Source organism: Gossypium arboreum, chromosome 9, assembly GCF_025698485.1.
Source record: "Gossypium arboreum isolate Shixiya-1 chromosome 9, ASM2569848v2, whole genome shotgun sequence".
NCBI classification, from domain to species: Eukaryota; Viridiplantae; Streptophyta; class Magnoliopsida; order Malvales; family Malvaceae; genus Gossypium; species Gossypium arboreum.
The window spans coordinates 77,249,346-77,266,163 of NC_069078.1; the positions used below are offsets into that span (position 1 = coordinate 77,249,346).

Here is a 16,818-nt window from a genome sequence, read left to right on the forward strand (position 1 = left end):
AAATACTGGTACATAGGATTAACCAAGTAGTTGAGCATAAAGACTGGGTTCCTATTAAATTATCTAGAAAGGGGCAAAATATCTCACACCTTTTTCTTTACATATGACACAATTTAATAGGAACCAATCCTTACACTAATGACCACTTTAAATTACTTTTCTGGACACAAAATTAATGCAAGGATTAATGATGGCATTACAGAGGGGCTTCCAAAGGGTTTTAGATCTTGGAAAATATCTTGGAGTTTCTTTCTATTATAAAAGAGTTCAAAAGGAGACTTATTAGTTCATTGTTGAGAAAACATAGGCATGCTTAATTTCTATCTATGGTAGGTAGGGTAACTCTTGCAGTTCTACAGCAGAAAGGAAAAAACTAGATCTAATCAGATGGGATCAATATGTTGCATAGCGTTGGAGAAAGGTGGGATTGTTTAAGATAAGTAAGAGGCCAGAAGATACCACTTCTTTTCAAATTGGATTTCCAATTAATTTCGAATCAGTAGGCTTATTGGATAAATTTTTTGAAAGTGTAGTATAACCTTAAGTACGACTGCCCCAAGAGTATTCGGCGGTCAAAGTGTTCCTATATTTGGCACTCCATTTCAAATACTTGATAGGTCGGGGATGGTCATTCAGTTCTGGTTGTTGATCCATTGTGCTATATTTCTATACTTTTTCCACATTTCTATAGTTTTTTAATAATACTTTAATCATTTTTAGGCGTAAAATCATTAAAATATCAATTAAATCTTTAATTTTAACTTTTTTCACGTCAAAATACCATATTATTATTTTTTTATATCAATTACCATATTAACAATCACGTCATCAATTAATGATTCGTCATTATTATTTTTATATCAACTCATTTAAGAGAAAATTTATCACGTTAATTATCGGTCAACCCATTAAAAATTTAAGAGAAAATTATATTTTAAAATATCATTTAATTAAGATTTTCTACTAAATGATTTTTCTTCAATTATTTTACAAAACAATTTTTCACATTTACACCTTAAAAAATAACTACAACTAACTAAAAGAATAAATATTGGCAAAAAAGAAAAAAATAAAAGTAAGTTTTCAAGTTCCAACACAAAATCATGGCCATTGTGTGGAGGGCCATACATTACCACCTTTAAGTTTGAAGTCCCATAGGCCATTTATTACATGTCAACATTAAAGCTCTTTTCTTTTTAACCTTTTGCTAATATCAACCCCAAAAGCTCTAACTACACTGAATGAACAAAAAGCTCATACATTGTTCTCTTTTCCATTTTCCCACTTTACAACTAACCCTCCAATTTTAACCCATGATGTTTAGTTTAATGTAATACTTTACCAATATTCTAGTGTTATTTCTTACTCCACAACGTACATGATTTTAGTTAAATAATGGATTTAGCTACCATTAATTTCAATTTCAATGGATAAATTATAAAAATAGTTACTCAATTATGTTTTTAGTTCTATTTTAGTCATTTAATTATTATTTTTTATTTAGTTATTTAATTTTTAAAATTAAATATTTTAATCATTTTTCATTAGTTGTTGTTAAATGAGTAATAGAAACTTGATGTGAGCTTTTTTATTAGCCTAATAAAAATTTGACTCTCTAATGTCTACACATTTTATCAATTTAATTTTAAATTTAAAAGATTCAACAAATGTAACTTTTAATGTTTACAAATTTATCATTTTACTTCTAATTTTTGAAAGAACAAATTAACCCTCAATATTAACAAAATTTATCAATTTAATTCTAAAAGTTAAAAATAGAAAGTAAAATATTTAATAAATTCATTTGTGAATTGTGATCAATTAGAGGTATAACTGAAAGTCACGGTGCAGTCACTCTATCACCCCTTGTGACCTTTCCTTGCTCAAATGCAGGATATTTATAGGCAACTTAGCCGTGCTCATTCAGTTGCCTCATCCAAACTCCATGCCAAGTTTAAGCACCATTTTTAGGCAATCTGTTCTTCATCACCGTTGCTTTTTCTTTCACCTTTTGAACGAAAAATCGAAAGTTGGAAAATTTTATATTTAGTCTCTTTCGATTTAACTCTGTTTTAAGCTTAGTCTCAAAAATGTCAAGCAACAGAAGAAAGCTGATTTTCAACACAGTTTCAGTCAGCTTAGGGTGCAGCAGCTGCAAGAAAACCAAGCTCACTAGTTTTTTCAACCCAAAACCCAAACCAAAATCTCGTTACTATAAAACCCATTCTCCATATAACTACTCTTCTTCAAGCTCATCCAAGAAAACAACAACCCAATGTTCTTTCTCTGAATACGAAACTGCCAACTCCTTTTCTCCAAGCACAGGCACTCCCCAGTACTGGGACATAGACAACGACGCAGACCAAGACGCAAACTGTTCAACGGCGACCGTACAAGGGTTTGGCGGCTTCGGAGGGGAAAGCCTAGCGGTGGAGAAAGACTCCGATGACCCTTATTTGGATTTCCGGCACTCCATGTTGCAAATGATATTGGAGAAAGAGATATATTCGAAAGATGATTTAAGGGAGCTTCTAAACTGTTTCTTGCAGCTGAATTCGCCCCATTACCATGGGATTATTGTTAGAGCTTTCACGGAGATATGGAATGGGGTGTTCTCCGTCAAGCCTGGTGCTTCCACCAAGCTGCACTTTGGGTTCAGGCCACGTGACTTGTAGGTGCTGCTGATGCCACAGTTTTTTGGGGGCTTTAGCTTCGAGTATGGGTTAGAAAAAATATATTAGTTGGCGTATAAACACTTGTTAAGTTAGTATTTAAACAAATATTTCCACGTTTAATGCAGTAGTAAGTTGTGAGTGTGAAGCTTTTTTGATGCATTAAAGGAAAAAAACATTTCTTTAAATGAAAAGATGGTGTTCCGTAGCTAAAGGCTCAAAAGAGCCGACAAAGTTTAGTAGAGTAGTATATGAGTAAGCCAAGTAGGGAAGATGTTAATTTTTATCAACATTGGAAATGAAAGTGGCAAAATCCGTACTCACTTTCTTAACTTTTGTTATTTAGTTCAACAACAGTAATCTTTCGTGAGATTTTGAAATAGAATTTTTATGTTTATATCTATCTAACATTTTCAAAATTTTGAAATACTAATGTACTCCCAATATCACCCGTAATTTTGAATTTCCTTTTTTTTTTACAATGCTCTTCAATTTTTATTAATTTTGATTCATTTTACTTCAACTAAAATAAATTAATGAACATATTTTCCAATTATTTTATATATTTTTGAATAACCATTTCATTTATTAGTATAAGTTGAGGAATTTAATATTTAACCTATTATATTACATTCTACTTAAATTATAACACATGTTTCAATTATTAAAAACATATTTTTCTCCTTTTCGTTTTAAGGCTAGCTTTGTAATTTCTCGCAGATGAAAATTGCATTTGGAAAAACTTGTTATGAAAAGGTGCAGTGAAAAATATAATAAAACTTGTTTCGAGTTCAACGTTTGTTTTTTTATTATCTCTATCTTGTATTCTTTTAAATTATTTTTCAATGAGTGAAGTCTTCTTTTGACTTAAAAGATTTTTTATGTAAATATTTGTGTGTTCAATTTTCTTTTTTCTTTTTGTTATTGTTTATATTGCTTATACAAATTTATCCCCAACAATATAAAATATAAATTATATATTTAAGTAATTAATACATATTATTTTTAAAATTAAATTTGAATAAATAAAACATAATTTAAATATTAAAAGTGACCCTTAAAATTCAAATATATATTTGATATAAATTTAAAAATTTAAAGAGCCAAAGCAAATGGGTAGGTGGTGGATTGTCTATGTTGTTTGTTTGTGGGGTTGCAGGAGTTAGGGGGCTTCAGTCATGATGCGGTCTTGGCTTTGGTTGGGAAATATAGGCATTGGGATTCCAATAGTAATTGTAATAAGAGAAGAGTGGTATGTCCTTTTCTAACTGATGAACTGAAAATACAGCAAGTGTCTCAATCTGGCTTTAATGTGAGTAAAATGTGAAGTATAATTTTTTTTTTTTTTACGATAGTCTTTTCACATTTCCCAATTCAGCATTTTATTACTAAAGCTCCCACCTATAAATGGCCGTGACTTTCTATATCTCTCTTATTACCAACTTCAATTTCTTTGAGGAGGGATTTTTATTAAACTAGGACAAAAAAATTAAAAAAATATCAAAATAACACAAACAAAAAGTTATGTACCAAAATTGTATATTTAGGGTGGTGCCGACAATAGCAGAGGCGTGACCACCCATGTCCAATAAAAAATTTCTGTTGCTGTCTGTTAAATTGCGGTGCAGGACTGAAATGTAATAATATAATTTATTTAGAGACTTATTATGAAATTGTTCCATTTAGAATGATTGCTGAAAAAAAAAAAGGGTAAGGTGCCGCCTGACAGTGTGGCGGCACCAAACTTAAAATATGGCTAATTGCCTTGTTAGCTCTCCTTATTTATTATTTTCTTTTTATTTCCCTTCAATTCACTATATTATTTTTAAACAAGCCTTTAACCTATTTTTGTAGTTAAATAAGTCCTTAACTTATGGTTTTACTCATAAAAGCCCTTCATTTTAATATTAAAGTAAATATACTTTACCCAAAGTAAAGCTATTTAAAAATATAAACTAATTCACATTTTATGTTGATGTGAATAGTTTATTAAATAAAAATAAAATTTTAAAATTTCTTAAGAGTGCTTATATACATGATATTCTTAACTACTCTTTCAAAAATTTTGATTACTTTTTAGATTTTATGTTGATGTTAAAGTGTATATAATTTTTATTGCATCAACAAAAATTAAGATAAAAGCTTGAAATTCAAAATATATTTACTTTAATATTAAAATGAAGGGTTTTTATGAGTAAAAACCATAAGTTAAGGGCTTATTTAACTACAAAAATAGGTTAAGGGCTTGTTTAAAAACAATATAGTGAACTGAAGGGAAATAAAAAGAAAATAATAAATAATGAGGGCTAACAAGACAATTAGTCATATTTTAAGTTTGGTGCCGCCACACTGTCAGGCGGCACCCTTACCCTTTTTTTTTTCAGCAGTCATTCTAAATGGAACAATTCCATAATAGGTCCCTGAATAAATTATATTATTACATTTCAGTTCTGTGCCGCAATTTAACAGACAACAACAGTAATTTTTTATTGGACATGGGGTAGTCATGCCTCTGCCATAGGCGGCACCACCCTAAATGTACCATTTTGGTACATAACTTTTTATTTGTATTATTTTGATATTTTTTTTATTTTTTTTGTCCTAGTTTAGTAAAAATCCCCTTTGAGGATTTTCCTGAGTTAATTTTAGATTTTGGGAAATCATTTACTTGAACAAATTAAGGGAAAAAAATAGCATAAATTGGGATTTCAACCCAATACTTCATGAAGCCTTGTCTATGAGACCGTTACTTCTTTCGTTGTAAATAAATATACTTATTATAGGGTGTTCAATGATGCAAGTGATTAAAAATGAAGGTGATGTGTAGTTATAACGGCATTATAGATAGTTGAGTTCTTCTATCTTGTTTGTCTCCCTCACTTTGGTGCTAGAATATTCTTAGAGGAAGGTGGATTGGGCATGGGTCTCATGCCATTGAGCATTCCACTCCACGTGTGCAGAGGGTAGAGTGATTTGTCAGTTAGATGCACTGTTGAAATTTATGTGAGGTGATTAGATTGTGTCGTCATGTTTAAGAATTGATAAATATTGGCAAGAGTTTTTTTCTTATATTTCTTTTCAAAATTGTATAAGCTCACCTTACGTGACATCGCGTTTTGGCATGGTGAGGCTAAGATTAAGGTCAAGTGAAGCTAAGCTTCATTAAATTTTACCTTGAGGCATAGGTGTCGGATAGTTTGGCAAGAGATATTATAATAAAAGTAAACAATTGTCCCCTAAAACAAGGAAATAACATGGTGAGGCTTTTTTTCTTCAAATCCAGGTTACTCATTTTCTTTCATTTCTTTTTTGCATATGTTCTGTTACTTCTTCTTTGCTTATATTTGGTAGGAAGATTTGTGTAGGTTTTCGTTTTTTCACTATTGTTATTTTGCTCTCGATGTTGAACTTCTGATTTCCAAACACAAAATGCACTAGTGATATGGAAAGAAAGGCTGTGTTCCATTATCATGGTAAAAATGACATTGAAATTTTGAGATTTTAAATATCCTCATCACAAATACCGATTCCTCATTCATTAGGACATTTCAGATGAATGATATTACTATTTAACTTGATAGTATTAAAAAAGTTTTTTTATTGATCAAAACTAATATTTTTAGAATCAAATTAAATTGGGAATTGATTCAAAATAGGGGTTGAAATTAGTTGAATTTAATTATGAAAATCGGTTGAACCATTTCAATCGATTTTTTCTATATTTTAGATATTTTTATTTTTATGATTTTTAAATATATATATATATATATAAAGGAAATAAATTTGTTTGTCTTTTTTTTTTACTACATGATAATTTTTAATTGATTATTTTTCTTTCTTTTTTTTTCTAAAATAGACTTAACCATTTAACTAACAACAAAGATACCATCTTAGAAAAATATTTTAGTTACTACTTTTTATTAAAAATATTTAAGTACTAGAATAAAAAAAGACATAATTTTAGTATCAATTTATGAATTTAACTTTTATCTTAACAAATTAACTAACCTAAGTAATAACTTGGAAAAATAATTTAAAAACTGTTTACATTTAAAAATTAGATATCAAAATGAAAAATATATAAGAATTAAATCATTATTTAATATAGAGGCAGAGCCATACTGACTCATATAATGCCGACCACCATGACTATTGGATTCCTAAAATTTTTTAATTTCATCCATGATTATGAGTCAAACTAAAAATCTAACGTTTCCACTCTTTGTGGTTGAGATTCTCGAGGATTGCAAACAGCCCAATACCCTTTGAAGTTCCTTTTATTTTATTTTGGGTAATAGCAAAAGAAATGTTGAACACAAAGTTCAAAACAAGGCACTACTTTACTATGAGATGCTCCACTATGTACATAATTACAACGCCCTCTCGCTAGTCACCTTTCCTCACGGTTCTCTCTTATTTGCTTTCTGTAGATAGAGAAAAGCTGACTGCCCCAGCTGAAACCAATAAAATTAACATAATATATTAGTTTAACTTTACGTTTTACTTGCTAAACTTCTGCCTAATGGTTATGGATTTTGTCGATTTATAACAATTTAATAATTCTGTGGTTACTCAACAATAAGGGTGTGATGGAAATTACAAATGACTCGTTAAATAATTGACGTGGCTTTCGTGTCCTTGTCACGTGATTTAAACATTTTTTTTTAAATTCTTATCTTTTTAATGAAAGAATATATTTAAATTATGTGACGATGACATGAAAGTTATGTTAATATTTAACAGAATAAATATGATTTTTGCATATTCTTATTATTAAGTAATAGTATAGTGACTAAATTATTATGAATTGATAACGTTCATGATCATTACATAATAATTAAAAGTTTAATGACCACAATATAAATATAACTAAACATAAATAATTATTTTGTAGTTTACCTATAAAACTAACATTGGTTTTCTACAAGGTAAAAATTCTCCTCCTTTGGTTCAAAGATAAAAGAGTTATCTATCTAATTTAATTGGTGGTACAAATTAATTAAACACCAATATAATTGAAAATAATTAAAAGATTATTCTTATTTAACAGTCATAATTATTATTAGAGTATATTTTAATATAAATATAAAAATAATTCAAACTCAAATAAATTTAAAAGAGAAATCAAACAACCAATATTATAAAAATCTGATTTTAACTAAAGAGACAATAGGTGTTTCACAATATTTTATTTTTAATAAAAGAATATGTGCATTTTATGGATCTTTTAACTTCCAAATCACTTTTCCTTGAATCAGTTATTATGAATTTTAGGATGTAATTTAAATTAAAAAAATGAAATTTAAGTGAACTGATTTATTCATTCATTTTCTTAAATTGGCATTTAATAGGTTTATAATAATAATTTATATTAGATCATGAACCGCGCAAAATAAAAAAAAAAGATAAATATTTTGTACCGTAAATTATATATAATTATTTTTAAAATACATTTTTTACATATTTTAATTATAAATTTCATTTCTCTGCTTCATAAAAAATAATAAGTTTAACACTTTACTTTAATTGAGAAGTTAATTTAATTGCTATTAAGCACATGAACTTGAATAGTTAATTTTTGTTAATTTATTGCATATACATTGTTTAGCTATTAATTTTTGCTAATCAATTGTTGAAGTATTAAATTTCAAGTCAATAATTTAATGTTAAGATTTGATGGTCTTGCTTAATTAGACTAGGTATATGAACTAGATATCACTCTTTTATCACCTAAACCTGCAAACTTTATAGCATCTATCACAAAATGCAGTCTCCTAACAACCTTAATTGGGTTAGTAATCCACTCCACTACATTGATGCAATCACTCTCAATGATGCTAGAATAGGAGTTTCTCCATGCAAAGTTAGCATAAATCACCACAGCCTCTTTAGCATCTCAGCAAGAATCGCACCAACATATCTTATAAAATTTTGAAAAGGAAAACAAAACATTACCGATATGTCTCCAACCCCGAATAAGCCCGCATCACCAATGGCTGAATTTGGGGGCTGTGACCCTCACCATCTTACCAAGGTGAAGCAAGATTTTTTTTAGTAGGATTAAATTGTATATTTTTAAGATAATAAAAATATAATTTTATCATTTTAATAGTTTATATCTTTATAAATTTTTAAAAATTAAATTAAATTTTATAATTTTTGAGAACTAAAGTGTAATTGTAATATAAATATTATTAATTTAAAACTTCTATAAATTATAAAAAAAAAAAACTTTAAAAGAAAATTTCATTTTAGAGAAGTTGGTGTTTGCAGATACTCTTTACATTGCTGCTTGATACTCTACACACTAGGGTTCTTATAAATATCCTCCGACCACTTAAAGTACACCCACCTAGCAAGTCTCAACTTGATAACAAGTGTTGTTTTATGTGTTAAATTGATAGTTAATTAATTTTGACTTAAGTCAATGTCTATTATTGTTTGTAGTTTTATGTGTTAAATTGATAGTTAATTAATTTTGACTTAAGTCAATGTCTATTATTGTTTGTTAATCCAATCCGTTAAGAGTTTTTTAGTGCAGTTATCAGCTATAGAATTAGTACATAAATAAGTTGATGATTCTTTATTGTAATCAACATAGTTTTGAAAATTAATTACTTAATTTGTGATACAACTATAATGAAATAAGTTTATGGGAATGTAATAGAACAAAGTAAGTATAACAATAATTTGTTAGAGTTGAATATAATACACATAACGTAAAATAATATTACACACTATGCAAGTAATAGACTGAAAATAACAATTTTTCCTTACATTAAAATAATATTTCATTTATAATATTAATATCTTATAAAACTTATAAATACATTATATTTATGAATTAATTAATTATAATATAATTTATTACAATATTTTTCATAATTATAATATAAATGATATACAATATAAATAATTTTTAGTGAAATTTCAAAATTTTCATAAAACTGAATATTTTTATGTTATTTATGACAATAAATTTTACCAAATTTAGTAAATGTGTTTTTGGATTAGGAGCCTTGTCGAATCTTGGATTTCTACCAAATGATCTTATTCACTAACATTGAACCCTGAGTTGTTAAGAAGGTATACTCTTATCATGAATCGAACACAAAATAAAAATTAAAACTTTCCAATGAAGAAAGTTCACTTTATCTAAGGGAACCAAAAATGAATTTAGAATTTATTTATAGCTAAATAAAGTTTTCCCTAAATTTCAACAAATTATCCACGAATTAGTTCTATATATTTTTTATTATCCTTAACACAAATTCTACTACAACAAGAAGAAAGGGTAAATTATTTTAATAGAAAACTCGGAGTCCTTTTGGGACTCAATGTGGCTAGTGCACATACACACTAGGATACATAGTGTGCCGCTCATATGGGCTCATTAAGCCTTTTCATCTTTTAGGTACAATCATATATACAGTTCAATTTTAATTTAAATTAAATCAAGCAGATACAATTCTCCAACCCAATATTCAGGTTTTCATTATCAAAATATTATTTATCCAATTAATTAAAATAAATATTTCAATTAAAATTTTTTAACCTAAATCTATTTCTAATTAATTAAAATTATTAAAACTTTATCGTATTAGAATCTATCCGTAAATAACTTAATTATCTCGTTTAGTAAAATTGCAATGACTAATTAATTTAAATTTCATTTTGAACTTCAATTGTTTAATTGCAATCAATCAAATAATAATCCAAAAAAATTAAATTAACTTTCTAAGTCATCTCTTATTCTTTTTGAGAAAATGCATTTAATATGGATAGTAATTCATGCAATCTATTTCCCTTTCATTGTCTTATTAATTTATCGCAATTCTAATTTGCAATTCATACAAGGTTGTTGTCGAAACCATTCTTTTGAAAACGGGGATCGACTTTGTTTGAAAGTGAAAATTAAAACGGGAGTCGCCACCAATCTTTTATCAGGTGTGATCGGATCACCTTTGTTTTAATAAATCAATTTTAGTTTACTAAAACAGGGCCTTTGGTCTACGAAACTTGAGAGGATGATTCGGGAGTTGGTTACGTGCGAGGAAGGATTAGCACCCTCGACACGCCCAAAAAATTGGTACCAAATTGATTAGTTAGTGTCTTAATGTCGAAAATTAAAAATCGAGAAGGGACTTGAAATACGATCTTTTCTATTAATACTGATTTTAAAATTCTTGAATTAGCTTAAATCGATTTGTTTAAAGATTTCCTTATCTCGAGATATCGGAGTATCACATCCCGTAAGTTAGGACACAATACCATGAATTCCCGAGCACAAGGTCGTCTTTTAATTTAAATTGGAAATCCGTGCATTTCAAAACTCAAAAGGATATTTAGCTATTTAGAACCAACAAGAGAACCGAAACCCCGTAAGTTAGGGTACAATTCTTTGATGTTCCAAAATGCGAAACATTGCCTTATTTATTGAAATTAGTAAAAACATGAATAAAAATCTTTAAAGTAATGAACAACGAGAATGATATAAAATAGGCGGAGAAAAAATAAGCGAGTTAGAAATACATTGAAACAAATAATAAATATGACAACAATATTAAAACAATAACAATGCATGCGATATATTAAACGTAATAATAGTATCCAATGTGAAATAAAAACAACGAATATATACATAATAAATATATTAAGAGTATGTACGTAAAATATATATATATATTTATAAATAATAATAGTGTTAGAAATATACTATATATAGTATTTGAAGTATATACATAAAATAGTGAAAATATAACTAGTAATGTTAAGATATATATAATATATACATATGTATGAAAAAAAATATGTACATAATATAGTGTAAAAATACATACATAATATAATTAAAATATATACATAAGATAACATGTAGAAAAAAAATATAAATAATATAGTATTAAAGATATATACATAAAATAGTATAATATATATATACGTAATATAGAATTTAGAATATACCTAATATATTAAAAGAATATATATATAATATAATATTAAAAATATAATAATAATAATAAAAGAGAGGGAGAGAGTGGGTGATTTTTACCACAAGGCGGCCGTGACATCCGATCATTGGATCGCCTCCACCCACCGTCGATGCCACCGTGACACGCAATGGGACCTCAAAAAAACTTTTTCGGTAAAAATGGGAAAGCTTCCTCCTTTTATTTTTACTTTCGTATAAAAAGAAACAAAATAAACTGAAAGGAAAACAATAAGCAAACAAAGAACTTAAAATGAGAATAGACCAAGAAACCTCTTTTGCTTTGATATTTGATTAATCTCCAAAAAAAAAACTAGCCTCTCCAAAAACTAGCCTTTACAATAACTCTTCTCCTTGATTACTCTCAAAAAACCTCTCAAAAATCCTTTACAATAACTTTCTCCCCCAAAACTTCTTCTTCCCTTAAATACAAAATATGAGAAGGCTTATATAGCCATTTACTAAATATTTTTTATTGTTTATGTCTTCATTTGTAGGTACAAGTGGTGGTGGAGCAAGTGTGGCTAATGGAGTAGGTGGTGGAGCAAGTGTGGCTAGTGGAGTTGGTGGTGGCAAAGACTAGGATTTAGTTGAGAAAAATTTAGGTTGTGGGCTAGGGTTTTTTTATTTTAATTTGGGCTTAGGTTTTGGGCCATTGGGGTTTTGATGTAAATTGGGCTTTGGATAGTTAAGATTTTGGGTTTTGGGTTTAATTTTGGTGGGTTAGGTAAGGTTAAATTGGGTTTTGATGTAAATGGGTTAAAATTGGCCTACAACAGCTGCCCCTCTTTGCTTATTATCGTGTAACGGGAATAAAGCAAAGACATAAAGAAAGGCCAATTTTGCCCGGTCTTACTAAGTATGGACTTCTTTGGTGCTCTTATCATCCAAGTAGTCTCTTTCCAAACCACTGTATCTTGTTGTCTTGATCAAATCCACTGCATCTTCTGATATATGCCTTGTAGCTTCGATTTACTCCAAGGTGACTTCAGAAAGATAAGATCTACAGCTTCAATCTGCTCTTCCATCACTTTAGTCAGATAAAATTTGTGGTCTTCTCTTCTGCAACTTTTAGAAAGGCAAGATCTGATATCATCGATCAGCTCCACTGCAACTTCAATTAGCTTCACTGTAACTTCAGGGATATAAAATCTGTGTCTTTGACTAATTCCAATCTTTATTCTTTACTCGGCATGTGATCCTGAGCTTAACTCATTTCTCGTAATATGAATTGACTCTTTAAAACTAGGCATTAAAAGCAGAATTGAAAATAGCTCAAAGACGTGAGCCAAGGCTCAACTCACTTCGCAATATGAGTTGATTTTTAAAACAAAATTTGTAAAACAGATTTTGAAAATACCTCGGTATGTGACCCGAGGCTCAACTCACCTCTCGTAATATGAGTTGATTTTTGCAAAGATTAAATTGAAAAAAAAATCAATTGAAAATACCTCGGCGTGTGATTTGAGGCTCAACTCACCTTTCGCAATATGAGTTGATTTTTTTGACAAACATAAATTGAAAAAAAAGAAATTGAAAATATCTCAACGTGTCCTGAGGCTGAACTCACCTCTCGCAATATGAGTTGATTTTTTGGAAAAACAGAATTTGAAAAACAGAATTTGAAAATACCTCAGCGTGTGAGTCAAGGCTCAACTCATCACTCGTAATATGAGCTGATTTTTTTCAAACACAGAAATTGAAGAACAGAAATGGAAAACACCTCAGCGTCTTGAGGTTTAACTTACCTCTCGCAATATGAGCTGATTTTTTTGAAAGACAGAAATTGAAAATAACTCAACGTGTCTTGAGGCTCAACTTACCTCTCGCAATATGAGTTGATTTTTGACAAACAAAAATTGAAATTACCTCAGCGTCTTGAGGTTCAACTCACCTCTCGCAATATGAGCTGATTTTTTTAAAAGACAGAAATTGAAAATACCTCAACGTGTCTTGATGCTCAACTCACCTCTCATAATATGAGTTGATTTTGACAAACAAAATTGAAATTACCTCGGCGTGTCACGAGGCTCAACTCACCTATCGCAATATGAGTTGATTTTTTGAAAAAGAAATTGAAAATACCTCAAGCGTGTCTTGAGGCTCAACTCACCTCTCGCAATATGAGTTGAGTTTTGACAAACAAAAATTGAAATTACCTCAGCGTGTCCTGAGGCTCAACTCACCTCTCGCAATATGAGTTGATGTTTTTGAAAAACAGAAATTGAAGAACAGAAATGGAAAACACCTCAGCGTCTTGAGGTTCAACTCACCTCTCACAATATGAGCTAATTTTTTTGAAAGACAGAAATTGAAAATACCTCAACGTGTCTTGAGGCTCAACTCACCTCTCGCAATATGAGTTGATTTTTGACAAAAAAAAATTGAAATTACCTCAGCGTCTTGAGGTTCAACTCACCTCTCGCAATATAAGCTGATTTTTTTTTAAAAAAAGAAATTGAAAATACCTCAACGTGTCTTGAGGCTCAACTCACCTCTCGCAATATGAGTTGATTTTTGACAAACAAAAATTGAAATTACCTCAGCGTGTCTTGAGGCTCAACTCACCTATCGCAATATGAGTTGATTTTTTTGAAAAACAGAAATTGAAAATACCTCAACGTTTCTTGAGGCTCAACTCACCTCTTGCAATATGAGTTGAGTTTTGACAAACAAAAATTGAAATTACCTCAGCGTGTCCTGAGGCTCAACTCACTTCTCGCAATATGAGTTGATTTTTTTTAGAAACATAAATTAAAAAAACGGAAATTGAAAACACCTCAGCGTGTCCTGAGGCTCAACTCACCTCTCGCAATATGAGTTAATTTGAAAAGCAGAATTTGTAAGGCAAAAATTGAAAAACAGAAATTGAAAATACCTCAGCGTGCCCTGAGGCTCAACTCACCTTTCGCAATATGAGTTGATTTTTGAAAAACAGAAATTAAAAGCAGAAATTGAAAAACAGAAATTAAAAATAGCTCGGCGTGCCCCGAGGCTCAGCTCACCTCTCGCAATATGAGTTGATTTTTGAAAAGCATAAATTGAAATTACCTTAGCTTGTCCTGAGGCTTAACTCACCTCTTGCAATATAAGTTGATTTTTTGAAAAGCATAAATTGAAAAAACGGAAATTGAAAATACCTCAGCGTGTGACCTGAGGCCCAACTCACCTCTCGCAATATGAGTTGATTTTTTTGAAAGACAAAAATAAAAACATTAAAATACCAAAAGATGTCATCTGGTGGAACTCAGGTGTCCTTTCCTTTGATTCAGTACAGCTATCATCGAAACCTCTTGTTCTGCTGAAATACATGTATATGTCATGCATGATGTTATCATGATATGCACATGTTTGCCTTAAATGCCTTTATGCCTACATGATCATGCTATGCGCCTTGGGCTTGCTTGTCATATGTCCCTTTCCGTCATGATTTTTGATGATCTGCGTCCATTGCTTTGACTCTTGACTTTCTCTTCAGGCCCTATATCCGTCCTCTAGCTTCACGACTAATCTGCATTTCTTAGATATCGCTCTTTTGCCCCTGGTTGAACTTTGTCCTTGCTTTGAGGCTCTTGTACTTATCAAATTCTTATCCGGGTAATGCTTAGCACTTCTTTTGTTTAGAGTATGTCATTTCACTATTTATTATGTAAATGAACCACATAATGAGATGCATGAAAATGGTCAGGTAGGGACAAAAGGATACCTCACATTTATTCATTTCAAATGTAGCAAACAAAGAAAGTTAATCAATGATAGTAAAAAAAGTGTCATAAAGAGAAAGTGGATCGCATTTCAACAAATACAAATGCTCTAGATATTCAACGCATGAACTCTTCCATGTTTCTCAATCAAGAATCTTTTCGAGCATGGCTTTCTTACGTAAGAGATTTTGAGTTTTCAGAAATGCTTCAAATACTGTAGTCTCTCTGTTTGACCCACCGTTCAAAACGCCTTGCTTTTTAAGCCAGTGCTTGCTTCATTAGAACGCCCTTTAGGGTTTTCATCCTAATCTTTTGTGTTAATCAAGACGCCCTTTTTGGGTTTTCACCTTGATCCCTCTCTCTTTTTCTTTTTTCTTTTCTTTTCTCTTTTTTTTCTAAGATGCCTTTTTTCGGGTTTTCACCTTGATCCCTCTCTCTTTTTCTTTTTTCTTTTCTTTTCTCTTTTTTTTAAGATGCCCTTTTTCGGGTTTTCATCTTGATTTTCCTTTTTTAAGTATAATATTTCTTCACAGCATCTGAATTCACTGGATTCGGTAACTCATTCCCATCCATCTTAGTGAGAATCAAAGCTCCGCCCGAGAATGCCTTCTTTACGACATATGGTCCTTCCCAATTTGGTGCCCATTTTCCTCGCAAGTCCTTCTGTATTGGAAGAATCTTTCTCAGTACGAGTTCTCCTTCGTGGAATTCTCTTGGCCGTATTTTCTTTTCATGGGCAATGATCATTCTCTTCTGGTACATCTGTCCGTGACAAATTACCTTTAAACGTTTTTCTTCGATTAGGTTTAACTGGTCATATCGAGCTCGAACCCATTCTGCCTCCTCTAGTTTCGAATCCATTAATACTCGTAAAGAGGGGATCTCAACTTCGATAGGTAGCACAGCTTCTATTCCATAGACCAGAGAGAAATGAGTTGCCCCCGTAGATGTCCGTACAGATGTGCGATATGCATACAAAGCAAATGGTAGCTTCTCGTGCCAATCTTTATATGTTTTAGTCATTTTCCCAATAGTCTTCTTAATATTCTTGTTGGCTGCTTCAACAGCTCCATTCATTTTCGGGCGATAGGGTGACGAATGATGATGCTTTATTTAAAACTGCTCACACACTTCTTTCATCATTTTGTTGTTCAGATTCAATGCGTTATCTGAAATGATTCTCTCAGGCAAACCATATCGACAAATGATTTCCTTTTTCAAAAATCTGCAAACTACAGTCTTTGTCACATTGGCAAACGAATCAGCTTCTATCCATTTTGTGAAGTAATCAATAACCACAAAAATGAACCGGTGTCTATTAGAAGCTTTTGGGGAAATTGGCCCTATAACATCCATGCCCCACATAGAAAAGGGTCACGGAGAAGTCATGATATGAAGGAGCGAAGGGGCTACATGAATCTTATCGCCATAAATTTGACATTTGTGGCATTTT

The 16,818-nt window shown here is 30.5% G+C and overlaps 1 protein-coding gene across 1 annotated transcript; it reads left to right on the plus strand.

The window, feature by feature from the left end:
* Positions 1–1,853: 1,853 nt before the first annotated feature.
* On the plus strand, positions 1,854–2,866 carry LOC108456196 (transcription repressor OFP6-like). The gene has a single exon (XM_017754794.2). It carries the CDS (start codon positions 2,091–2,093, stop codon positions 2,673–2,675), a length of 585 nt encoding a protein of 194 aa, XP_017610283.1. The 5' UTR covers positions 1,854–2,090; the 3' UTR covers positions 2,676–2,866.
* The last annotated feature ends 13,952 nt before the right edge of the window (positions 2,867–16,818 follow it).

Coding starts and splice junctions, on each gene's coding strand:
- LOC108456196 (XM_017754794.2), top strand. CDS start 2,091: ATGTCAAGCAACAGAAGAAAGCTGATTTTCAACACAGTTTCAGTCAGC.